Source organism: Perognathus longimembris, chromosome 1, assembly GCF_023159225.1.
Source record: "Perognathus longimembris pacificus isolate PPM17 chromosome 1, ASM2315922v1, whole genome shotgun sequence".
Lineage (NCBI taxonomy): Eukaryota > Metazoa > Chordata > Mammalia > Rodentia > Heteromyidae > Perognathus > Perognathus longimembris.
This window is the reverse complement of record NC_063161.1, coordinates 159,995,369-160,021,245: the sequence shown is the minus strand read 5'-3', so window position 1 is coordinate 160,021,245 and position 25,877 is coordinate 159,995,369. Positions and strand designations below refer to the sequence as shown.

General features: G+C 66.1%; 2 protein-coding genes across 2 annotated transcripts in view; one reads left to right on the top strand and one right to left on the bottom strand.

The window, feature by feature from the left end:
* The window catches only part of Adamtsl2 (ADAMTS like 2), a 29,334-nt gene extending 17,763 nt beyond the window's left edge, over positions 1-11,571 (bottom strand). Inside the window, 10 exon segments of the mRNA XM_048345762.1 lie at positions 1,762-1,937; positions 4,217-4,297; positions 6,815-6,938; positions 7,055-7,200; positions 7,848-7,950; positions 8,836-8,911; positions 9,294-9,331; positions 9,333-9,437; positions 9,965-10,165; positions 11,507-11,571. Of these exon segments, the coding sequence (XP_048201719.1) occupies positions 1,762-1,937; positions 4,217-4,297; positions 6,815-6,938; positions 7,055-7,200; positions 7,848-7,950; positions 8,836-8,911; positions 9,294-9,331; positions 9,333-9,437; positions 9,965-10,054 (939 nt within the window). The 5' untranslated portion in view covers positions 10,055-10,165; positions 11,507-11,571.
* Positions 11,572-17,666: 6,095 nt separating this feature from the next.
* Positions 17,667-25,212, top strand: Mymk (myomaker, myoblast fusion factor). Its single transcript, XM_048352907.1, has 5 exons — positions 17,667-17,918; positions 21,369-21,483; positions 21,842-21,990; positions 23,910-24,026; positions 24,439-25,212. The coding sequence occupies exons 1-5, from the start codon at positions 17,784-17,786 to the stop codon at positions 24,586-24,588; spliced, it is 666 nt and encodes a 221-aa protein (XP_048208864.1). The 5' UTR covers positions 17,667-17,783; the 3' UTR covers positions 24,589-25,212.
* Positions 25,213-25,877: the final 665 nt, after the last annotated feature.

Genomic DNA, 25,877 nt, shown 5'->3' with positions numbered 1-25,877 from the left:
ACTGCCACGCATACAGCTTTGAGTGGGTCTTGAGCAGAGAGGGCTCTGTATCGACCCAGGGTGTGGTCTACACAGCCAGCCCTTTGGGCCGTGGGAGCTGGAAGAGCTCATCGGGACGGGTGTATCTGTACCGGCGAGAAGCGGGAGGTCTCACATGAAATTACTCCAAGCCCACAGCATCGTCCCTGAGCCCCGGCGCCGGGCCAAGCCATCTGCAGCAAGCAAGTAGACATCATTTGGAAAAGCACTCCCGGCCCACTGAAGAGAGATGTCGTTAACCACAGGCCAGCAGGTAACCCCTGCAGCCAGGCCTGAACGCAACGCCGTGGGTTCTGCCAGCTCCTTGTAGTTACAACGTCGGGAAGGCCAGGCTATGTCCAGGATCAGACACAATCAACGCCAGAAAGCACAAGAAAGGAGCACGGGCAAGTGACCCAAACGGCCATCACCCAAGACTCCTGCACGGGGCTTCCCTAAACACAGGACAGGGGCCTTAGAGTAATGGCGGGGGGCGTGGAGGGGGAGGGGGTGGGTGCTGTAGGGACCGAGCGAGGAGGAAGAAAGATGGCCGGATGTGACTCCGAGATGGGTCGGGGCCACGTGACACCGCAGTGCACCACGCTGTAGCGAAGGGCACGCCCCTCCTCACCCCCAGCACGGCCGGTGGCCGTGGAAGGTGAGTGCGGCCACCCATCCGCTTGGACGTGACGTGACACCCGGGGCCTGTGTGCGAGCCGCGTACCCCCCGCTCCTCCGGCTTGGGAAACGCCTGGCGCGGAGGCTCCGCCCTGCTTCTCTCGTCCCAGCGGCGCGCGCGCGCGCACCGTGCCTCGGCCCCTGTGCGGTTTGGATGGAGCCACGGAGGAGGGCAGTGGGGTGACTGGTCAGGGCGTGGGATTGGGGAGTCTTCCCCCCCAACCGAGGCTGCCGACACACGCGTGCCACCCCAGAGCCTGCTTCCTGGCCACCCGGACCTCCGGCGTCCGCCCCCAGGCGGGCAAGGCCAGACGGGCACAGATATCCAGCCCGTGAGTGTCTGGGGCCTCCGGAGGAGTGGACAAGCGGCTCTGGCAGAGGCAGAGCCGGCATGGAACCGCACGCCGCTTCGCACCCGCCGCCGTGCAAGGAGGTCCCTTCCCTCCCTCGGCCTCCTGGGAGCAGGCGGGCCTGGAAGAGCCCAGCGCTCCTTGTGTCCTCGCGTCCTCGGGGCTGGGACACTGAGCATGTTTTGGGGGTGGGGGGGGTGGGCTGTGCCTGGGAGCCCAACTCTTCCTGCCTGGGAGAAACCCTGAGGAGGCATCCCGGAGAGCTGGGGGGAGGGGGTGCTACCTCTCCCCCCCCCGTCCTCAGCCTTGGGGACTCAGCGTAAGCAGCACACCGTCGTAAGGGAGGTGCAGAACTGGAGGGAGGGGCATAAGCCCCCCAAGTTTGAATGAGAAGTAAGTCTACCTTTTGCTTAGCTCCCTAGAGCATCCCCAGGCTGACCCAGAGTCCCCCACCCCCACCCCCAAAGGCCGATCAATCCATGGGGGGAAGGAGGTGTGGCTCCAGCAGTGCTGGATGATAGAGGGGAAATGAATGTACAAGTGAGTGAGCAGGCGAGCGAATGAATGAATGAATGAATGAATGAATGAAATCGTGAGCGCACCCACGGGGAACCAATGAATGACTGGCGTGCGTGACTGAGGGAGCCGGGGTGACCTGGGAGGTGACGGGGGCCCCTCCCTCCGCTCCCCGGGCTGCGAACCCGCACACACCCACCATGACGTTCAGGCCCTGGGTGGTGGGCCCCTGGGCCACGATGTACTCGATGCCCGTCTCGTACACGTCCATGGGCCGCCGGTACTTGACCACCGTGCCGGCGATGTGGAAGTTCTTGGGGCCGTCCACCTTGTAGTTGCCGTTGAAGAAGTAGAATCCAGCTTCATCTGCAAGAGCTGCGAAGGTAGAGCCGCCTGGTTGCGAGGGCCGGGCCGAGGGAGACCCGCGGGGCAGGGAGGAGCCCACGCTCCGGACGGAGAGCAGCCAGCCCCGCCTGCGCCCCCCCCCCCCCCCCCCCGCCTGCCCACATGGCCTGAAGACAGGAAGCTCCGTGTCACAGAGGCTCCGATAGACACTGTTCCTGGGGCCAGCCTGGGGCCCCGGCCAGGGAAGGCTGAGGAGACACAAACGCACGCTCCTATCAGCCTAAAATAAACAACGACCGGCCAGTCTAGATGGCTGGAGTCGCTGGCAGAAAGGCCTGGCCCTGCTTTTCTGGCTGCCTCTGCGGGGCTCAGGGTAAAGAGCCAGCACCGTGGCCAAGGGGCCGGTGTGGGCCAGGAGGGGCGGCCAGCGGGGCGGCGCAGCCCCACTGTGGACCCCAGAGCCGGCGCTGCCCCGGGGCCCTCCACTCGGGTGTGAGGACTGTGACACCCCAGCCAGGGGTACCGTGGCCTGGGACGCTGTCCACTGAGCCCTTTCTGTACTGGGGTTTGAATCAGAGCTTTGTGCTCCCACTTGAGCTCGAGGCTGGTGCTCTACCACTCGAGCCACAGCCCTACTTTGGTTTTGTTGTTGGTTAAGCGGAGGTAAGAGTTTCTCGGATTTGCCTGCCCAAGCTGGCCTCAAACCCCGATCCTCAGACCTCAGCCTCCTGGGTAGCTAGGGTGACAGGCGTGAGCCACTGGAGCCGGCCAGCTCTCTCCTTTCCATGGCGCCTTAGGCCTCGCCGGCGTGACAGGGCTGCCTGTCGCCCCTCAACCCATCCTACGGGGAGCCCGGTCAGGCAAGCGAGTGTCCTGGACGCTTTCTGTCACCCGCCTCCTGCGGCAGGTGTGGGCCAGGGAGACACTGCCAGAGGCTCGGGAGAGGAAGGGATGCGCCGAGACCATGGCCCTGCGCCGCGGCAGCCCATCTGCTGCCAACCAGCAATTGTCCTGGAAGCTGGTCCTCCGTGGCGCTCTGGAGCACCCCCCCACCCCCTCCCCCCCCCCCGGCCTGGTGACAGAAGGGAGGAGGCGGGCTCGGCACTGAGGACACTCTGTCTTCCAGTGTCCTTAGAGCCCGTTCCAGGAACTGGGCCGCCGAGGGGGGGGAGGAAGGGGGGGCCCATTCAGCTTCCAAAGTTCCTGATACTCTACAAACGAAGGAGCCGGGGCAATTAATTCATTATCAGACAGACGCAACAAGCAGGACACGTCTGCTTGGAAAATCCCCTCCACGTGACCACGTCCGGGACCGTATCACGACGTCCGGGGCCTGGGCCTGCCCGTCCCTGGGGGTGCAGCCCCCCTCCCCCCCCGTGTGTGTGCCACATCCCAGACCCGCTTCCCGACAGCAAGGGCCTTGCTCCCCGCGGCCTTCCCAGCGCGCCCCGCAAGTCTGCTTCGAGAACGAGAGCTTTGCAGCCAGCTCTGAGAACACAGTGTTTCCTGGCTTCCCCCGGCCCCAGCCAGCGAGCGTCGGAGCAACCGGCCTGGCCGGCGGCCCGGCTCCCCACCTCGCTCGGCCCTCGGCAGGCCCCGGGGTGGCGGGCCCGTGGCCAGCCGTGCGCTGGCCCTTGGGGGTCGAGGCTGAGAGCCCAGGGCTGAGCTCCAACCTGAGTGCTTTCCTGCACCATCCTCCCCCTTTCCAGCATCCCCGGGGGGTGGGGGGGGGCCGCTCCCCAGCCTGGCGCTCGCGCAGACGCAGACACCTGAAGGGGGGGGGGATAGGCAGGCAGACTGGGGGTGCCCTGTCGAGATGAGGGGCGGCTCTGCCTGGCGCAGCCGAGGGCAGGGCCAACCTCAGAGCCGCCCTAGGCCAGCACCTGCCTGCCACAGCCCCCCCACAGGTGTGGGGGGGGGAACGGAAGCGGGGACAGGGCTGTGGACACCACGCATGGCACGCAGGCCAGGGCTTGGCTTTAGAGACGCCTCTGAATGGTGTCCCCAGGATGGGACCACTGGGCCTGGCTCCCCGGGGTGCTGCTCCCCCCGCACGTGACCTTGGGCTGCCGGCTCCTCCTTCTCACTCCTCGCCCTCTCCCCCCCACCCCCCGCACGCTCCACCTCCCCATTTCTGCCAGAGCCCTCTCCCTAGCGACGGGGAGCTCGTTCCTTCATTCCAGCCGCGTGAGGACAGGGCTGCTCCAAGGCTGCAGCACAAGCCAGGGAGGGCAGGGGCCCCCGCCCGCCCCCCCACACCCACCCACCCACCGGGAGCGCTGCCCCCGTCCCCAGCCCCACTTACGCACCCAGCACGTCGGCCGACTTCCTCCTCTCTACAATCTGGATGTCCCGGGCACCAGCGGGGATGTGGGTCACCAGGGAGTAACCTGGGGGCACAGCGAGGCGGTGCGGGTGAGCGTCATCTCCCGGGAGGGGAGGCCCCGCGGGCAGCTCCGCCTCTCAGGGGGCGCGTCATCTCTGAGTCACCTCTGAGGGGACACGGGGACACCACCGTCCCCCGGCGCCAGGAGCCCCCAGGATGGCCCTTCCACACCCGGAGCTGTCCTGGAGCCCCCGGCCGTCCCTCCGAGGGGGCTCCCCCCATCATGCCTGCCTTCCCTAGCCCTCCCTGAGGGACGCCGGGAACCGCAGGGACCTTGACTCTGCCTGAAGGGCAGAGGCTGTTGCGATTGAGCCTTGGGTCTCCATGTCCTCATCTGGACAGAGAGACCATACCAGCTCCCGCAGGCCACGCCATTACTGCCAGTCACCATCTTATCCCAACAGCCTGCTGATTGCCACGGCACGAGGCATCCACAGACCGGGGGGGCAGAAACCCGGAGAACGGCGCCCAGGACCTGGCAACCCCACAGGCCCTGCCAACGTGCCGGGGCCCGCGCGGGCACTGTCCACGGGCCCAGAGCGGTCAGCCGCCCCCCCAGGCAAGCCGGGAGGCAACATGGGGAGTCCCCCGAACAAGGACCTGGGGGGAGGGAGAAGTGTTATGGGGAGAGGACAGCCCCGGAGTGAGGGGCTGTACCCCGTGACCCTCCTGGGGCGGTGAGCGGTAAACCACCAAGATGGCACCCCTGGGCACAGAGCGGGCACGAGGCTCATGATCGCACCACATCGAGATGAAACCCTTGCGAGGAGAGCATTGAGACGCCATGGCTTTCTCCTAAATACCATGCATTTTCAATTTTAAGAGAGCAAGCAACTAACTCCCAAGCTGCTCGGGCACTGTCCCCTCGGAGAGTGGCGTGGCCCCAGGCTCTCTGGGCAGGAGTGTGACTCGGTTGCTAGGACATTGACCCCCAAGCCAGGCTGGGGCCTAGGTTCAAACCCAGCTCAGTCCTCGTGTCTGGGACACCTCAGATCGCTTTGCCCCTCAGCCTGCCTCTGTAGCTGGCCCCAGATACGAGTCCCTGCTTGTAGGGGAAAAAAAGCACCAGACACCAGTGAGTTAACACAAGCCGGCCTTGGCTCAGTGCTGGCCCAGAAAGCCCCCAGCAGAATCAGCTGGGACGGCTTTCCTATGAGGCCCAGCCCCCCCTGTGGGGAGCTCCCCTGGGGGACAGCTCTGGGCCCTGGGCACTGGGCCCTTGAAAGAGGCCCAGTCCTGGCCGCCGGCTCCCTGTCCCCGTGCCGATTCCACCAGGAAGGCGTGTGGGAGGGAGGGAGCTGGTGACGGGCAGACAGCAACAGCTCTGCTGTGCCCCTCCCAAGAAAGAGCTCTGAACATGGCACATCATTTGCCCCCTGCCCAGCTGCCCTGGTCAGTGGTCCCTTCTCCCCAGCCCTCACCCTCAGTCCAGCGTGCCCCTCCCTGAGCCCCACATCCCCGGGGCCCCCCTCCCGTCCCACGCAGGACCTCCCGAAGCCCATGTCGTCTCGAACACTCCTCATGGAGGGCTGGGCGATGTCCTCGGCCGCCTGAGCGCACCCCCCCCCCCCGGGCTCACCTCGCCTTACTGGAGGACCTGGAGTCGGCAATCGCCACTCCTGGCCTCAGTTTCCTCATCGGCAGGGCGGTTCTCAAGAGGCTTCTCCCTTCCCACAACCTGGAGGTCACGACAGCCCAGTTCCATCCCGCACACATTTCTGGAGACTCGGAAATGCTCGGCGGCGTACTAAGCGGTCTGAACGACAGCCTTCCAAGAGCATGAGGGCGGATGGCATTGTCCCAACAGAAATGTACTCATTACCGGACTCGGGAAGCCGTGACCCCTCTGTCCATCACCTTTACAGTAACAATCTTTTAAAAAGAGCAAAGTATGAAGGCCCGTCACACACAGAGACGCTCAGACACCACGGGGGCCACGCCAGAGCTGGACACAAATATGGGGCCAAGAAACACAGCTTTGAAGAGAGATGGGCTCAATCCACAGGACAGGGCAGTCTTGGGGATTTAGGATTTAGGCCCCAGAATTCAGCCTGAATCAAGTCTTATTAGCTCCAAGACTGGGTCCCAGGCCCCCCGCCCTCCCCTTCCCTGACAGTTGCGGGGCTTGAACTCAGGGCCTGGGCACTGTCCTCGAGTTCTTTTGCTCAAGGCTAACGCTCTACCACTTCAGCCAGACCTCCACTTCCGGCTTTTTGGTAGTTGATTGCAGACTCATGGACCTTCCTGCCCAGGCTGGCTTGGAACCGTGACCCTCAGATCTCAGCCTCCCGAGGAGCTAGGATGACAGGCGCGAGCCGCCGGCGCCTGGCTTGTCTTTTCTTTAAGTATGGCGTTCGCAGCTCCCTGCCGCCTACCTCCAAGGCAAGATGTGACCTCCACGCTAAGTAAGTGCCCACGGGTGGGCAGAGGTGCCCAGGGAAGGGGACCTCACCGGGCTCCCGGCCCAGAAGGGAAGACGCCGTCGGGAGGGCCCGGGAGGGGGGAGGCGCCGGCCCCTTACCCAGATGGGCGTTGCCCTTGCGGTAGCTGCCGGTCACGTGGGTGCAGCTGCTCCCGTCGCCCTGGCAGACGCCGCACTTGTCCGGCGTGTGCGTGGAGAAGAGCACCCCGTCACAGCCGATGGGCTGCGGGAAGCGAGGGGAGACGCTCAGGCGGGGCGCCGGGGCCCGGGCGGGCGGGCGGGCGGGTGGGCGGGCGGCGCAAGGGGAACGGACGTACGTTTGCTACAATGTTTAACAACCTCACATTTTCCAGACACGCAAAGCCCCCGCAGGTCCGCGAGCTTGCAGGACGTGCCGTCGTGGGCGGGGACCATGAGCTGCCGCTGGCCGTCCACCGTCGTGCAGTGCAGGTCGCAGGGCTTGCTGGAGATGTGCACGTAGTCATCTGGGGCGGAGTGGGGGGGGGCTTCCTCAGGGTGGGGGGGGGCGCCTTCCCCGGGGAGGCGGACCTCCCCGTCGCACCCACGAGGAGACCGGGGTCCCAGGTCCCGGGGGCCGGCCGTCTGGCTCGGGTCAGACCCCGTGAGCTCCGGTCTCTGTGGCCCCGTGAGCAGCGTCTGCTCCGGGCCCGCACGGGGCTCCCCTCTGCGGGCGGCCTGAGCCGGCCCGGCCGCCACCGGGGTGCCGGCACGTGCCCTGGGAGCCGGAGGGGCAAATCCTTCCATATTGTGGCCCGAACAAGTTCTTCTTCCCCTCCCCCCGCCCCCACCCGGGACCGGAACCGGGACCAGCCCCCACGTGGGCTTGTCTAGTCTGGTTCCTGTCCAAGCCTGAGTGGCAGTCTCGATCCCAGAGGCTGGGCCTGGGGGCAGCCCACCACCCCCCCCCGGCCGGCCCCCGGGGATGGCGTGGGCCGTGGGGGAGGGGCGGCCCCCAGGACCTCCTCCGGACACCTCCGGTCCACCCCCAGCTCTGCCACCGGGCCTCGGCGTCCTCATCTGTCTGTCCAGCATAGGGTTTGGTCCTGGGGGTTGGAAAGCCCCACACACACCCACTGCCCCTCCCAGGGGCAGGCCCCGGGGCCCCGGGTACCAGGGTACAGGGGCTTCCACTGGTACGTCCGCCCGTCATACACCCGGGAGTTGAAGGACGCGCACTGTTCCTCTCGAAAGCTCCTCCCATCTGGCGGACAATCCTGCGGAGGGACGGGAGGAAGGGGAGAGGAGGCCCTGAGTGACCGCTAGTGCCCTCGCGGGTCACCCTTTAGCACTGCCGGTGCCGCCACCCTCTCCACCGCTGCTGCCCCCTCCCCCGCTGGCAGAGGGAGGACGGGACGGGGCCCCCGCGGCTCTGCCCTCTCTGGTCCCCGCAACGCGGCCAGCTCGGGTGATTGCCGGGAGGGAGGCTGAATCGGGGAGGGAAGAGCCCACGGGCCTTCCACGGGACCCTAGCGGCGCTGTCCCACGGGGGGAGTGTTCTAGAAGATGCTAGGACAAACTGTGACTGCTGGCCTGGGTGCACACCCCACAAAGGTGCAAGGACAGGCTCCTGGCACGATCACCTCCGGGCCCAGGCGAGGTGAGCCGACGTGAGACGACCCCGCGCCCTTGGACAGGCATTTGGGGTCATCCTGATTTGGGCCTCGGCGAGGGCAGCCCCGGAGAGTCAGCGTCTCCCCCACCACGCCGCCTCCCTGGCGCACAGCACTGACGCTCGCTACGGAAAGCAGGCCGGCACCGCAGAGCGCCTGGCCACAGGACGCGGCCCAGCCGCCTCGGGGGGCCTGGCCACCGCACCCTCTGCCCGTGAGCGTCCGGGGTGCAAATGCCCCGGCTGGGGGGGTGGGGAGGGGCTGCAGCCAGGGATCCCGGTCCTCGAAGCCGCCCTTGTTCCTAGGAGCAGAAGTGAGTCCACCCTGCCCGCCTGGCCCAGTCAAAGAGGACGGGACCGCAGTGGCCAGCCTGGCAAACCCCGGCTCTCCCTGAAGGGGCAGGTCCAGGACTGAAGTCCACACTGAAGGTCTTGGGGTTGGGTCCAGGGCGGGTGGCAGGCCGGGTCGGGATGCCGTCCGAAGCCTCACCTGCACCCTGCAGAGCTGGTAGCGCTTGGGCGTGCCCGTACAGGTCCTGTTGCCCGCACCCAGGACCGACGTTCTCCTAACGGGAGCATGCAGCAGTGTCAAACACCCAGCCTGGGCCCAGGAAAGAACTCCCCGGTCCCAGACACAAGCCCTCCAATGCCATGGGTGCGGCGGCCCGTCGATGCTCACCGCGCCCAAGGCTGGAAGTCGCAGCGACAAGACTGTAACCCAGACCCTGCCGGCGGGAGATGCCCCGAGCCCGGGTCTGACCTCGACCGCTCAGTTTCACTCCAACCTGAGCGAGTCAGGGATGCCCTAGAGGCAGATCCCGCCGGCCGTGAGCTCCACCAGCAGCCCCACCTCTGACAGAGGCCAGGGGCCAGACGCGGCATCAAATGGGAGACCCTCCCCCAATGCGGGAAGCCACCCGCCCGCCCGCCCGCCCGCCCGCCACGCACCTCTGCTGCAGACAGTGCCTCTCCTGTGACGTCACCCCCACTCCCGCAGCTACGGGAGCACGCCGTCCACTTGGTCCACTCCCCCCACCAGGAGGCGGTGGCGTCCACACCCCCCTCCAGGCTGTTGGTCGTGGGGTTGTTGTCCTGAGTGAGAAACACCGCCCCCCCCCCCCCACCGACGGTTAGCAGAGGGCTGGAGCAGAGCACCCTGGAGGACCGACCTGTCCCCGGGCTGGAGGGGCTCTCGGGCAGCTGGACAGGAAGGCGTAGCCCCGGGGGGGCGGGGGGGGGGGACCTGCCGGCTGGGCCGCTCGGGAGCCCGAGTTCACAGCTTTGGGGTGATCTGAGGGGATTCTCTTGAGTGCCAGGCGGCAGGGGCCCCCGGCATTTGAAATCTGCACATCCAGGGGTCTTGACGACCTTCTGAGACCCCCACCTCGCTTTCTCCTGTGCAACCTGGGTCCCCGCCAGCCCCACCCCTGTGCAGGAGCGTCCCACCTGCCAGGCCTCTGCTGGGGAAGGAAGGCGCCCAGCCCCTTTGGCCACCGTCCTGCTGCTGGCCGGGGGTCTGAGTGGCCTGACCCGGGCATCCGATCGGTTCGGAGCCACACGACCCCCTCCAAGGTCAGCCCACCTGACGGAGGGGGTGGGGGGGCTCTCACTCCACTCACCACGGCTTCAGCGGAGGCCGCACCCCCAGCCACCACCGCCACGGCCAGCAAGGACCAGGCCCAGCGGGAAGGCCGTTGTCTGCTGTCCATCCTAGGAAGCTGTCAGCACCGGCCTTCGTTTGGGGGACGCCCTCCAGGTTCGCCCAGCGTGCTTAGGTGTGAGGTTGTCCGTGACCTATGGTGGTAGCTGCCCGGCAGGCCCTGCTGGGAGGGAGAGGGAGCCATCCATCATCTGGGATGAGTAAGTGTTCAGTGAGCCATTAGCAATGCCTGCCCGGGCTTAGGCACGGAGAGGTGGGGTGTGTGTTAAATCTGGGCCACCCTTCGCTGGGGGCTTCTGCTGTGCGGTGCCTCTGAATACTCCAGCTGTCTAGGGAATGGCTGTGGAGACCAGGGGCAGCAGGGGCAAGGGGAACGAAGCCTCGTCGTAGAAAGACAAGGAGCGTCCAGCAATCTGGCATTGAAGTGAGGCCTAACCCAGGTGACTGAACTCCTCCATCCTGAGGGAAGATGGAACTGGGGAAGGTGGAGGAGACACACTTGTGCCCGTGTGTAAATGGGCCATGGCCACTTGTCATTTCTAGCCCCAAACCTGCCAGGGTCAAAGCAGAGCGAATCAAGGTCCTAGCTCACCGACCCTTGGCCTGTCCTGAAAGGAAAGTCCAAGCTAACATCGTCAGTCCAGGGCTTAGCAAGTGAACATCATTTCCCAGTGTCTCAGAAACCATCCAGCCCAGAACCCATACAGGGGAGCCGACTGGTCCCCAGCCACACAGCAAGACGGCCCAGCAACCCCTCGATGCCAGCGCTGCCGCAGGAACCCATCCCCACCCCTCACTACTTCTCGGGGCGCACGCCCAGAGACCCCAGCTCCCGGGCCCTCCTGTACCCTCCCTAAGACCGACCGCAGAGCTGCCTCGCTCGCTGTCTGTACACACCCCCCCCCCCCAGTGTTGGTCAAACACTTGCAGGAAACCGGGAACTAAGGTCTCAGTACCACCCCGCCGCGCCTGCCCTGCGCCCTGGAGCCAGGACCCGGCCTTGAAGACCTTCATCCCACAGCTGCCCGGCGGGCCGCCCCTCCGCAGGCCCCCGCCGGCCCCCCAGACCCACACCCGCCGGAGCCCCGCACGCCCACCGGCTTCCAGGGTGCCCGGCACCGCCCCGCTGGCTGAAGACAGGTGCGGAGCGAGCGGACTCGCCCTCGGCTCCAGCTGAGGCTTTCCGACACGGCTGGCTTCCAGCCAGGGCCGATCGCGGGGGACCCAGCTCTCCCCGGGGTCCAGAGCTCACCCACGGCCGGGAGAAGGGGCTTACGGTACACGAGGCGGCTCCGGGGGGCCAACACACCACGCACGGTGCCCTGCTGGTCTGGAGCACCCCCCCCACCTGCCCCCCCACCATCCCACCCTCAGCCAGCTCCTCTGTGAACAAGTTTCCCAGGGATGCTGGGAGACTTCCTGCCCTGACTCCCTTCGGGGCTGCGTGTACATCCAGCCCCCCGGGGGGGGGGCGGAGAAGGGGCGCAGGGGCGGGGCCTACCTGTCCTGAGGTCAGAAGGTTGACCTCCCAGAGAGAGGGGCTCCGTGCAGGGCCGCTGCGGGCCGACGCCAGGTGTGCGGGGCGCGGGCGGCGGGCCGGCGCGGTGCAGGGGCGTGTGGGCTCAGGCCTCCGCTGTCCCGCCTCCCTGGCCGCCCTTCCTCCCCTACTTCAAAGCATCCGAGGGAGGGGAGGAGGGAGGGGGGGCTCCCGGAGGGCGGGCAGAGGGTGTGCAGCCCAGCCCAGCAGTGGCTTTGTGGCCACAGCTGCTTTTATAGCTGTCAGGCAGACGGGGAGGAACTCACACTTCCCACCGGGCCGCTCCCCCCCCCCCCCCCGCCCGCCAGCCGCGGGGCCCGGCCTGGCGCACACTTTAACCCGCTCTGCGCCTCTGGAGCCCCGCCAGGCCGGCCCAGCTGCCTGCTGGCTGCTGCCTCGCCGCCCGAAAGCAGCGCAGCCAGAGGGAGGTGGGCCGGCCTGGGTCCCATGTGCGGACAGATGGAGCAGGCGCTTGCCCGGTGGGGGGGGGGGGGGGAGGCTGGGGACAGCACCGCCCGGCCCTTGGCCTGCCTGCCCCATCGCTGCCCCCCAGGCCTCCGTGCTACCCCTGTGAACGGGTCCCGGGCGGCACGAGTGGCGTCAGGCTGTTCCCAGAGGGACGCAGGAGCCCGGGCCACCCAGCCGGGCGTGGAGTGGCTGCCCCCACGAGCAGAGGCCTGAACAGTTGTGAGACCAGCAAGGCCACTGCCAACCGCTCCCGGAGGGGACAGGTGTGCCGCGGCCTGCCCACCAGACGGCCGGAACCGCCAGGGTTGTGAGGAGAGGCGCGGAGAACGCGGCAGATGTTCTGCCCCGGCAATGGCCGGGCCCCGTGCCAGCTGGGCAGCCCTTGGCAAGCAGGCCCGGGCTCCGGGGCTCTTTCCGCTGAGCCAACACACCGAGGGGTGCAGGGACCAGCGATGGTTTTAAGCCCCACGAGGAAAGCCTGGCAGACTTGGCGGGCCCGGCTACCTGCTCTGTCTAGCACACCAGGCTCTACGGGAGCCCCCGATCCTGGAGGACAGAGGCACCCCCAAAGCGGAGAGCTGAAGCTGGGGCGGCCATCGAGCCGCTTCCTCCAGGCCCGGTCTTCATGCTGAAGACGCCACAGGCCTGCTCTGGGGGCCCGAAGGCGGTGCCCCCCCTCCCCGGTCCTCATCTCTCTCCCTCCTAGGTGCAAACTCCCTCCACGCCTCTTCAACAGCTAGGAGCGGCCATGGGACCTAGGGGAGGTTGTAAGTTTGTTGCAAGCTTGTTTGTTGCAAATCTGACTACTGTCAGGAGAGAGCAAGCCCTGAGAACAATGAAGTCAACTCCTGGTGTGGGGCGCAGCTTAGCAGCCCAGACCCCAGCCCCTTTGCCATCTCTGTCTTACAGATGGGGAAACTGAGGTCTGGAGACTTGGAGGGCCCCGCTGAGGTCCTACAGGTGTAGATGGCCAGTGCCCCTTGGAGCCCTCTGGCCTCTCCCCCTCAGACCTGGGCGTCCCTCACCCTGATCCTAACCCAGGCCCACGCTGCCCCCTGGAGTCAGCGTGCCAAAGTACAGCCACATCACAGCCAGCCTAGCAGCGCTGGGCCTGCGCACGCGTGCACACACACACACACGAGTGTGTACAGACATGGACACCCGTGTGTGCATGTACGCGCACACACACGGGCTCACACCGAAGCACCCCTGCCTGCTCACAGTCCGCCTCACAGACGCAGTTGCTCCGGGGGCCTCTGACCCTCCACGCTCCCCCCCCCATCCCCCCCCCACCCCCGGCCAGCCACCGGGCCTTGCACACCCTGCACCTCTGGCTCCTACATCTGCTAGTGCCAGAGCGCTTGGCTCGGGGAGGGCACCAGGTCCCCCCCCACCGCGCCCCCCGCGACTCCCCCGGCCTCTCCTCTCGGCCTGGGGGGACAGCACCGGCTGTGGGCTGGACACCGGAAGACACAGCCTGTGGGGTCACGACCTCCACGGGTGTGTGTGACCCCTCGCGGGGTTCTCTGAGCCAGCCAGGCTTCCGTTCCCCCTCCACCCCCACCCCCCCAGCTCCCGGCCTCTCAGAGCTCCCAGATCCAAAGCGATGGGGAGGCCAAGGGATCCAAAGGGAGACATTCCACGTCCCCTCCCAGGAAGGAGGCCCCTCCCCCACGGCCGATGAGTGCTGCCCGGTCCCCCGGGGGCCTCAGGCACCGGTGCCGGCACAGGTGACGGGGATGGTGTAATACAAGGAATGCCCAGTTCAAGTCCCAGCCCTGCTCTGGCATCCGGGCCCAGGGGCGGTCCAGTCACCTCTCAGAGGGCGGGGAGCCTCTGGTGGGCAGACCGATGACACAGCACCATGAGCCCAACACCCTGCGTGGTGCTAGGGCTCCACTGTGGGGGGTGGAGGGGTCAGATAAGGAAACAGAGGCTCAGGGGACCTAAGGGCATGCTGAGGTCCTGGTGCCAGGTAGGAGAGCTCAGCCTGGCCCACCTGGCAGGTGTTCAGACCTGGGGCGACGCGGGATCTCCAGCCGCCAATTTCCGGCCGGCGGCGGAAGGCAACGCCCGGCTCCTGAGCACAATCCCAGATGCAGATATGCACTCAAGCGGCGGCCTAAGTGGCCCCACCAGGCATGGGCCCCCCCCCCCCCCCCGCCAAGGAAGGAGTCGGGGGCGTCCGCAGGTGCAGGGGGGCTGTTCGTGGAGCCCACGGGAGAGGCGGGGCCTGGGAGCCTCCTCCGTGCTCCGAGATGACCCAGTGTGCACAATCTGGAGGACATAAATACGGCAGCTGGCCCGGCCATCCCGGCTGGGCAGACAGACAGCTGTCCTGGGGGGGCGGGGAGGGGCGGGAGCCGAGTGGCATTCCAGGCATTTCGGCACCTCTATAAAACTGCCACTCCTGTGACTGAGGGGTGTGTGAGGAGCGGGGGCAAGCGAGGCAGCCCCCTCCTCACTCGGTGGCCCCAGAATCCACCCCACCCCACCCCCCCGCCAGGGCCCATCGGAGCAGCGCCACCTGCTGGCAGGGGAAGGGTACTGCCTGGGAGCCTTGGAGTCCTCCCAAGAGCTGGGAGCCAGGGAGGGGCTCACGGGACCAGAGAGCCAAGGACACTTAGATGACCTTGAGTGAGTCCCTGCTCGTCTCTGGGCCTCCATCTCTTCCTCTGTACAACGGGGGGCGGGCAGACACTTGTACCCCACCAACCTCGGAGAGGGCCCAATGGGACACAGAAGTCTTTGATACATGGTCAGCACATCCACGTACCTAACAGACATCCGTGTGCATAAGGGGTTTCAACACACACACACACACACACACACACACACACACACACACACTGTGACGGGGGGGGGGGGGGCTGGGAGAAGTGTCACCATGTTGCTGGAGTCTTGGAAGAACAAAGCTACCAAGGGCAGGGTCCACAGAGGCCAGAGCGGCGGGACAGGAGGAAGGGGGGGAGGGGGAGAGACACCCACTGTGGGCTTGGTTAGGCTGGAGCGTTGGAAGGCTGGCAGGTAGGGACGTTGGGGACCGAGAGGGACCCAAGAAGCCAGCTCACATCTCTGCCGGCCCAGGTGGAGTCGGCTCTTGGCCTGGCCCGGCTCTGAACCCCATCCCCACACCTCCATGAGCAGTGACACCCCCAGAGACAACGCTTGCCTTCCCCACTCCTCCTCCCCGCTCCCGGGCAGGCCCCGGGCAATGGCTCCCCGGGGAGAGCCTCGGGTCATTTCAGTCCTGTTCTGAGCTGGACACCTTCTCCCCGGTCAGCTGGTCTGTGTCCGGGTGGCCAGACTGGGAGGGGAGCCACGCACCGTGGCCCCCACCCCGTGCTGCGCTCCGCCACCGCCGCCCCCACGGCACAGCCCCGGTGCAGGGGCTCCCCGGTGACCCCAGGCCCAGCCGCCGGCCTCCCCACGTGGGGACGGCCCCGCCCCGGCCTCCTTCCTCCCTAATCACTGTAACACATGTGCAGCCGTGCCCTGCCCCCTGCCTTCTCCAGGCTCCCGGCCTCGCTCTGTGGTTCACAGCCGCACCCGCCCCCTCCACGCACACACACACACACACGCGCACGCACACACGCACGTGCGCACACTACCAACTGTGGGATGCTTTCCTGCCCCTGCGAGGGGTTTGCGGCTCTGAAGAGCGCACTGCCTGTCCCCGCACCTGACATCTCTTCTCCACCCGTCCGTCCCCACCCCTGCTGGGGGGGGGGGGGCAGGGCTGAGAGGCCGGGGAGGCTCCAGCCAGGACGGTCAGGGCCTCCACCGGAGGAGCCCGCGGGGTTTGCGCAACTCCCAGTCGGCCCCGGCATGGGCGGCGCGGCGCGGGCTGGTTTTCTCATTTGGAGAGGGAACTGCGCTCCTGAGAGGCCAGGCTGAAAGCCGCTTCCTCGGGTTTTCATTCATTCTTTTCACAAAGTCATTCATTCAGCCAGTAGTTGGTCGTGAGCCACAGAAAGTTCCAGGCTTGGACCCAGCGGCTGGGGGGGGGGGCGAGAATGCGTCAGCCAGACCCCCCCCCCCCACACCCCAGCCCTAGCCGTGCAGGGAATAACAGCCCCAGCAAGCCCACGGGAGTGTGTTCGTGCCCCAGGGTGGCCTGTGCCCATGGGACGTGGACGGGGGGCGGGGGGGGGGTGCTGTCAATCACACGGCCTTCCCCTCCAGCACCGCGTGGGAGCAAGGTGCTCACGGAGCGGCGGAGGGGGGGGTGTGGCGGGGGGAAGCCTGTCGTGGGGACCAGGCGCGGGTCTGGGCCACGTCTGGCCTGTGGTCTCTGGGATACCGAGGCTTCGCCCGAGGTCCTACGCGGAGGGACGAGGGGAGCAGATGTCGCCAGCGGCATCTCTCATGGCCAACAGCAGGATGGGCTCAGGCCAACCTCCAGCCAGAAAGGGGCTTCGAGGCAGGGATCTGGGAGCAGACGGAAGGACGGAGGCCGGCAGGCCTCGCGGAGCGGGCCAGGCCCAGCCGCCCTGGCCGCCTCTCCTGCAAGGGATTCAGCACTGGTCTCTGAGCCTGCTGCCCGGCTCCGGATTCAGTTCTCAGGAAGATGGACACACAGGAACATAAAGCACCGTGGAACCAGCCACGGGACGCCACGGGCGGAGCTCACAGGCATTGCGTAGGTGAGGTAAGAGCAACCAGACCCGACGAGCACACGCCCGCCACATGGTCCGTCGTCCAGTTCCAGAACAAAGTCCTGCCTAGGGCCCGAGTCACCACCGTGGCCGCTTTGGCCGCTGCTTCTGGAGGGCTCCCCAGCCAAGAAGCCAGGGAACGTTCTGGATGCTAAGAGTGAGATGGCTCTGGGGGCTGCCTCTGTGTATGTACCTGACAGAACCCCCCCCTCAAAGCTGTCTGCTTTACTCAAATTATGCCATCGGGATAAGCTTAGCTGGCAGTGCCAGGCATGGTGGCAGATGCCTATAACCCCAGCTGCCAGGAAGATGGAGGGAAGAAGATCAGGAACCAGGGCCAGCTTGGGGAACAAGCGAGTGAGACTCTATTTCAAAGTCAAACACAAACAGTCAGGAATGGAAGCCTAAGCCTGTAATTCCAGCTACCCGGAGGCCGGCAGGGGTAAGATCACAGTGTGGGGCCAGCCTGGGGCAAACACTTGGGGCTCTAAAGTAAGCAAGTTAGAGCAAAAGCCAACGAGACAGACAGACAGACAGACAGACAGGAGGCCAGGGGCATGGCTCCAAGAGGAAAACACTTGCCTAGCGAGTATAAGGCCCCCCGAATCACCAAATAAATAAATACAAATAAGTAACAGGCAGCGAGCCGGGCACGTGAGCCCGAAGCTCATCTCCAAGGTCCTCCGCGCGATCGCACCGACTCCCCGTTCTCTCCCCTCCTTCCTTCCACCCGTGGGGTCGCCCCTCGCGCAGCGCCCCCCCCCCCCCCGCCGCCTGCTCCGCGAGGGAGAGGCCGGAGAGAGAGATGGCTGGACACGCGGTGGGGGGGGGGGGGGGGGCGGATCTGCACACGGGCAGCTGCCCCAGAGACGGAGAAAACACAACCACCTTGGGCCACCGGGGGCCGGGGCTGAGCACGTGACCCGCCAGCTGTCGAGCCCTCCAAGTGTCGCCCCGCGCACGCCCGCCCGCCCGGCACTCAAGCCTTCCCCGTGGACGCCACGCGGCTGCACCCCGGGGAGCCCGCTGGGCCGCGCAGTGGGCACTTTCCAGCCGTGCGCCTGGCCCTGGCGACCCGGGGGCCCCCCCCCCGCGCCCCACTCCTCCGCCTGCCCATGGGGATCCTCGTGGCCAAGCTGCTCCTGCCCACCCTCAGCAGCCTGGCCCTGCTGCCCGCCGCCAGCATCGCCGCCCGCAGGCGCTTCCACATGGAGGGCATGGTCTACGCCTTCACCATGTTCTTCGTGGCGGTGAGTCTGGGGGCGGAGGGAGCCCCTCCCGGGGGGGGGGGGGGGTCCTGGGTGCTGGGCGGGGCGGGGCGGGGGGAGCGGGGGAGAGGTGATTTGGAAGTATAAGAAAGAGCCACAGCATGAGGATCTAGAGACTGGGCTTCCCAGGGGGGGTGCCCCCTTTCTGTCTTTGCCTCAGTTTCCTTCTCTGCCAGCATGTGTTCAGGGATGGCCCCCCGGAGCCACGCAGCCCCATGGGGGGGGGGTGGCTGGCCCAGCTAACGCCTCGCTAGGCCCGGCTCCCCCAGTCTGCCCCACTGGGGTGGGGGGGGAGGGGGATGGGGGCGGGCAGGCAAGGGGAAAGGCCCAGGTGAGGCGGATTCCAGAATTCTGAGCTGTCAGCTGTCCCCAGAGAGAAGGGCTGGCTCCCTCCCTGCTGCCGGCTCCCTCTCCCCCCCCCACCCCCCCCCCAGCCTGCTCTCTCTCTCTCTGGATCCTTCTTTCTCCTTCTATTTCTGTCTGGCTGATGGGCTCCAGGCTCCTTCTCCCCTGCTCCCCTGCTCCCTGCTGTTTCCAGGTAACTGTCACGGGTGATTCCTCTGTGTTTCAGTGGAGGGCTGGCCGCCCAGCTCGGGGCCTCCGCCCCTCCGCCCCTCCCCCCCCCCACTCTCTCCTCACATCCCCTCACTGGTTTTCTGTGTTGGGTTCTCTCTCTCTCTCTCTCTCTCTCTCTCTCTCTCGTTTCAGAAACTCTATCCCCACGGAGTTCCCCCTGGCCCTCAGTCCCTGGGTCTTTCTTCTCCAGGTTCCCCCCCCCCCCCCCCCCGGCCCCTTGTGGGTCTCTCTGTCTAGCCAGTCGTCCAGCTTGTGTCTGCCTATCGTCTACCTAATCATCCACCGTCTCCTTAACAGCAGCTCTCATCCGCCATCGGCCTATCATGCGTCTACATATCGTCTACCTAACGAGTCATGTCTGCTGTCTACCCTCCCGTCCACCCACCTCCCGTCTCTCTTAGGGCCCTCCTTCCTGCCTCGGGCTCCCTGGGACTCCCCTGCTACTGGGCTCTCTCTAAGGCTCCCTCCCTCTCCCTCCCTCTCCCTCTGTCTTCCCTAACTTCCCATCCAACCTCGACGCATGCATAGCCACATGTTCTCGGGGGCTGTGGGGTGCCGTGGGCCGCCCGGGCCTGGGGGCCTTGAGGAGCCAGATGCCCCCAGGCCCCGTGACCCGCGACCCCCGATGACCGTGGGTGAGCCGCACGCGGGGGGCTGCGGGCTCAGCCTCTCAGCCTGAGGCGCCTCCTGCGGCACCGGGCCTCCCGTGGGATGGAGGGGACGAGACACAGGCTTCCGTCCCTGCCAAGGCCTCGGGGCCAAGAGCGAGGCCGGGATCTCCCTGCCCTGCCCTGCCCCAGCCGGGCTGGGCCGCAGCTGTTCCTGTGGCCGGCCTCAGAGTGGCAGGGGCAGCTGCCACCAAGGTCCTCGGGCCGTATCTACCCCACCCCAGCGTTCTCGTCTCCCAACCGGGGCCTCCCTGGTCTGTGGGGGCACCGTGCCGCTGTCTCCTCCCCCCCCCCCCAGCTCCCTGACAGTGGCCGTCGTCTGTGGGTCACCATGCCACGCACTGTACCACAGACCCCTTAAAGGGCCCGCAGAGCCATTGTTCTGCCTACTGGCCACGGGGCCCGCAGAGCCGGCCTCTCGTGGGAGCCCCAAGCAGGCTGTGCAGCGAGGCCAGGCCGGGTCAGGCGTGAAGTAAGGGGGGGGGTGGGGGGAGAGAGGTCCTGGAGGCCCCGATCGCTGCCCTGCCCCCCCCCCGACCCCAGGCAGGCACTGCTCAGACGGCCACAATCGCACAGACTCCCAAATCAGGGTGACCCAAGGGTGGGGGGTGTCTGGCTCCCCTCCCTGGGCCCCACACAGGAACGCTCAGCACCTAGAGCCGGCCTCACGGCCTGGACAGGGAGGACCATCGCTGGGGGTCAGGGCCCGGGCATTTCCCAGAGCGCCATTGTGAGCCCGCCTTCACCCCACAAAGCAGCTGTGTGCAAAGGGTAGGGAGAGAAAGATGATGGGGGAAGGGGCACCGTGTGGTTCTGGAAGGAGCCAGGAAGGCAAGAGGACAGACGCGAACATCTCCTCCCTTCTCCATTTAATTACCTTGATCAAGCCTCACCTGAAGCTCTTCTTGCCTTGTGCTAAATAGCACCTCGTTACTCTCCTCTACCCTCTTCTCTGCCAGTGTCATTTCAAATATCTGTTTTTTTGTTGTTTTTTTGCCAGTCCTGGCGCTTGAACTCAGGGCCTGAGCACTGTCCCTGGCTTCTTTTGCTCAAGGCTAGCACTCTGCCACTTGAGCCGCCGCACCACTTCTGACTTTTCTGTCTATGTGGTGCTGAGGAATCGAACCCAGGGCTTCATGCAGGCAAGGCAAGCCACATTCCCAGCCCCTGCCGATGTCATTTCAAAACCCAGCAGTCTCCATCTCTAGGTGACTGACTGACGGGGACAGAGAAGAGGACCACTGCATTGCTATTAATGCTTCCAAGATGACCTTAATGTTAGCCCGTGGACAACGCCATCGGCAGTAGCTCTAAATCAACCAGGCCTTTGGCCTGGGGACACAGGCCCCATTCCAGTCCACCGGCTGCCTCCTGCCGGGCTGGTCTCACCGGGACCCCATTGTGCCAGTTCCCAAGCTTGTTTATGCCAGCCAGGCTTGTCAAAAATAATTATGTCATGTAATTAAATAGGACTTAACATGAATGCAAATGGAGAGAGCTGCTCTCTGCAAGGCTGCTCAGAATACAGTCGGTAGAAGCATTTTGCTTTCAGAGTCACTAGTCAAGCCGGGAGCTGGTGGCTCACGCCTGTATTCGTCTCTACTCAGGAGGCTGAGATCTGAGAATCACGGTGGAAGTGCAATCCACGTCTGTGAGACTCTTGTCTCCAGGTAACCACCAAAAAGCTGGACATGATGCTCTGGTACAAGTGGTAGAGCACCAGCCTTGAGTGAAGAAGAAAACCTAAGGGACAGTGCCCAGGCTCTGAGTTCAAGCCCCAGGCGCATGGTCACGTACACACACACACACACACACACACACACACACAGCTATTCCCTTAGGCAGCTAGGAGACAACTGCCAGTCGCTGGTTGGGGGAAAAGGCCTCTTCAAAAAGCCAGAAGCCAGCAAGCCTCGACTCTCAGTCAGGACAGCGAAGATCAGATCTGCCCCCGAGTGATGTCCGCTGCGTCCCTGCACACTCGGGGCCTAAGCCCTTGAGCAGCTCAGCCCTTGCCAGGCCCCGAGGGGCAGAGGTGGCAGCGCTCCCTCGCCCGAGGCGGGAGCCTCACCCTCCAATGGGAGGGAGGCTCCCGGGTCATGAGCGGCCGGGCTCCGGCCCAGCCCTTGTCCTCCCGGGGCAGCACCTGTCCCGTCTGCCTACTGACCGCGTGCGGGTTTCCCCGCAGTTCTACCACGCCTGCAGCGGGCCGGGCCTCTCCATACTCTGCTTTCTCCGCCATGACATCTTGGAGTACTTCAGCGTCTATGGGACGGCGCTGAGCATGTGGGTCTCCCTGATGGGTGAGTGACACCGGCCGTGCCCCCCCCGGCCCCGAGAGCCCCCCTTTCCCTCTCCGCCCACCCCCCCCCCAGCCGGGCTCAGGCTTCGGGAATCGTCAGCCAGGCCAGGCGTTTTAGGTCCTGGGGGCGTTCATCAGCTCAGGGGGGTATTGGTTGGTGTGGGCTTCGTCTCCCCCGCCCGAGGGCCGCCTGGGGCCCCGCAGGCCGGCCTAGTCCATCACCGACGAGGGCTGCAGGGCCGCGACCCCCCCCCCCCCCAGCAAGCTGCCCCGCCTAAGGGAGCCCAGGCGGGGCTGCAGCCAGGAGGGAGGAGGCCGCTGGCCCAGGGCGCCCACCCGAGCCTCTCCCCCGCCCCCAGCGCTGGCCGACTTTGACGAACCCCAGAGGTCCACGCTGGTCATGTTTGGCGTGCTCACCATCGCGGTCAGGACCTACCACGACCGCCAGGGCTACGGCGTCTACTCGGGCCCCATCGGCACGGCCGTCCTCATCATCGCCGTGAAGTGGGTGCGTACCGTGTGCCCCCCGAGAGCCCGGGACCTTCCCCCGACCCTGACCCCCCCCCGCGCCCAGGGGGCCTCTGGGTGCTTCACCCCGTCCTCCTAAGCAGTCAGGCTGAACACAGAAAGGCCCCGCTTGGGAAGCAGCCGGGAGCAATCCGGGGGGACTTCCCGGAAGGGGCGTCCTGGGCTTGGTTATAAGGAGGGAGGAGGGTGGGGGGTGAGGCAGCCCGAACCAGAACTTCCAATACCACATCCCTGTGGGAGCAGCTGGCACCCACCCCTACCCCCCGCCCTCCACATCCAGCCCCAGGCCTGCTGCCCCTGCTGGTGACAAGGCCTGGAGCCCAACGGAGCTGCCCCAGGGGGAGAGAGGGACACGGATTCGGGAGGGGCCGGGAGATGCCCCGGGCCCCCACCCAGGGGCAGGAGATAAGAACACAGGTAGCAAAGGCCGGCACCCCCCACCTCCCCGGGCTCGAGCCCATGGTCCCGTGCTGTGCTCCGCCCTCGGTAGAGCGCCCTCCAGAGGCCCCTTCACTTCCACGGTAGCTCTGAACTGCGGGCAGACCACAAGGCCACGGGGGCGCAAGCAAGCGGTCAGGCCCGAACCCTCAGGAGCCCGGCCGCCAGGGGCAGAGGGGCTGGGGCGCATCCCCGGCGGCGGGGAGGGAAAGCAAAGTCCTGATGGCAAGTTTCGAACTCGCATCCAGGGCTAAGCCACGGACAGAGGGCAGAGCTGGCTTTGCAACCCAGGAGGTGCAGGGCTGGTAGCCCACCGTGGCCCCCCCCCCCCCCCCGGGCAGCAGCAGCCCGGCTTGGCTTTTGCCAGAAGCTTCTTTGTCACTCCGCCTTGGGGAAGGAGAGCTGGCCCCGGGCTGACCTGCAAGGCCAGAGCCGCTGTCCCGCAGGGGCGTCTGGGTCCAGGCGTTCATTAACCCAGTGGAATGCATAAACACGCCGACTCCCTCCGATAGCGCACCTCCTGCCCGGCCGAGGGCTCGGGGTCTTTCCCCGGCCACTCTTGGCTGGATCCGGCTCTGGCTGGATTTTAATTAGCCAGGGCAGAACCCGCTCCCTAGAACGCCCACCCGTGCCAGACCCTCCCTCAGACGTCAGGCCGGGAGCCGTCGCTGCCGTCCGTCTCCCAGCTCACCTTCCAACCTCCAGACGCGACGGCTGCTCCCTTGCTTGCCCGGCTGGCGGGGAAGGATGCGGGGACCGCCCTGGGGGAGCCAGAGGACAAGAAGGGCTCCCGGGGCGAAGCCAGGCCCACGGTGACCTGGATGGACCCCACCCCTCGGGGGGAGCCAGTGCTCGCCCTGCAGGGCTGTCTGGACTGGGCGAGACCTTCTAGGCCCCAGTCACCCGCCCCAGTGGCCTTGCCCACCCCCCCCACCCCCACCACTGTGGGTCTCCCGTTCCCATCAGGGCCTGGTTCCAGGAATTTGTCCGGTGACTAGCCATGAAGTGGTCCCCAGGTGAGGCTGTTCACCTCTCCCCCATCTTTCTAAGCTCAAACACCTGCCAGAGCCACACCTGGGAAATCGGGGCACACATGCTGGTGGAATGATCTAGTAGCCTTGAGAGGGCTTCCTAACTGGCAGTCTGAACAGTGTAGGTCAGGGTGCTCACCAAGCCCCACAGGCCGCCCCATTGAGTCTGAGTGGCTAGGGGTGACTCTAGGCAATGCTCCCGGTACAACGCCCCACTGTCTGGGAGATGGACAAAGAGCCAAGAGGGGAATACAGGCCCCCTTGGGGGGGTGACCCCAGGGGTTGCCCAAAGCCCTGTCACCAGGTCAGGACTCCCACTGGTTCAGGAGGCCAGATGATGGCCAACGGGGGAGGGGGAGGGGGGGGAGTTACATGGGGGCCACAGCCAGCCAGCCTGTGCTGTGCTAGAAATGTCTATCCCTCTCCATAGCTACAGAAGATGAAGGAGAAGAAGGGTCTGTATCCAGACAAGAGCGTCTACACCCAGCAGATAGGCCCCGGCCTCTGCTTTGGGGCCTTGGCCCTCATGTTGCGTTTCTTCTTTGAGGTACGGGGTTGGGGGGGCAGGGGGGCACACATGAACCCTCATGAGCATGGCCCTGCCGAGCTGGGGGGATTGGGGAGCTGTGACCACGGTGGAGGGGCCCCACTGTGAAAGAACACACAGTACTGTCCACCCCTAGAAGGGTCCCCGGCTGGTGCCCAGCCCTTGAAGGAGGGAGGGAGGGAGGGAGGGAGGGAGGGAGGGAGGGAGGGACTCCCGGGTGGCCTGCGTGGGCCTTGGGCGCGGTAGGGGGCTGGGGTCTGGTAGGATGGCCGCATTCTCAGGGGCTCTCCTGGGAGGCCTGCAGTGACCCCGGAGGACACAGTGACCCCCGCAGGGCCCCGGCTGCGGCGGGGCCTCCCGGGGGGCGGCTCTGGCTGGAGGCGGTGCGCAGACCCACTGCCTGTCCCCACAGGACTGGGACTACACCTACGTGCACAGCTTCTACCACTGCGCTCTGGCCATGTCCTTTGTCCTGCTGCTGCCCAAGGTCAACAAGAAGGCTGGAAATGCAGGGGCCCCGGCCAAGCTGAACTTCTCCACCCTCTGCTGCGCTTGTGTCTGACGGCAGGCCCCTCCCTCCCTCCCTCCCTCCACCTGGTAGCCTTAGACCCTTCCCATGTTCTCTTCCTGTCCATCTCCACTGGCTACCCCGGAGACATTGGTCTCCTCTGTGTCCCCAGAGGTCCCCAGGATTGGAGAGATGGTGCCATCTTCCACCGTGTGCGCCCCAGGAACCCATGTTGCTCGGGTTACCAGATGCCCAGCACCGGGCCGGGCAGGAATGGCTTTCTCCTCCAGGGCCTCGGGAGTGTCAGGTGTGCCCGGCACAACCCTAAGGCCGTGTCTGCCCCTCCCCACAGCCCTCCCACTTTCTTCCCTCCTTCAGGTACTAGGCACAGAGCACCCCCCTATCCCCCCCACAACAGGCCCATTCCATCTGTTCCCTCCTGGGAAAAATGGCAGTGTGGCTTCTGTCCCCTGCCCAGCTCCGAGAGTCCCGGCTCAGGATGCTGGAGCCAGCGGGGCCCGCCAGACCCCTCCCTCCACCCCACCGCCCAGCTGGGCTCTGGAGCAAGCCTTTTCAGTCACAAGAGTCCATCCGAAGAAGCACCCCACTTTATCAACCTACTAGCTGCCCCAACGTCAGACATGTACTGATTGTTAAAAACAAACCTGTGAGCAGTGATTGCTTTGGTCTTAAGAAAAGTGTCTGAGCTGCATAACCAGCTGATTCCCGGCCTGCTCGGGCGGGCACAGAGCTGGGCCCGCTGCTGGCGGGGGCCGTCGCGGGAGGCGAGTTTTGGCACTCTGTGCTGGCTTGCAGCCCTGCGTGGGCCTGACGTGGCGGGGGTGCAGAGCCTTGGACTGAGGCTCCGTCCACTGGGCCTTTGCCGTGCAGTGGGGAGGTCCTGTCTGCCACTGGGACCCCGGGGTGGGGGGGGGACAGCAGAGGCTCCCAGATGTCACCTCACAAGCCTGCGCCTCCCGCCCAGGCCCCGTCGGTGGGCAGGAAGTTACCTACACCTGTCTGGAGGCCTGTTTGCGTTTCCAGATGGGTGTCACAGCTGAAGATCTGCTCGCCCACACCCACCGGGCAGCCATGATTTGTCCTAGCGTCACCTCCTGGGCGGCCCGGGGACTGGGTGGGGGTCGGCTCCACACCTGGGGCTGGGGACCAGGGACCCGCCCACCCCTCCCCTGCGCCTGGCTGGCTGCTCAGCTGACCTTACAGCCGCTGACCTCCCGGAACTCCCCCCGCCCCCCCCCACCCCTCGTGGTCCTAGCGGCAGATGCAGACTCCCCCACAAGCATCAGCTCTTCTCGGGCCCCCCGGGTCTTTCCACGACAGGG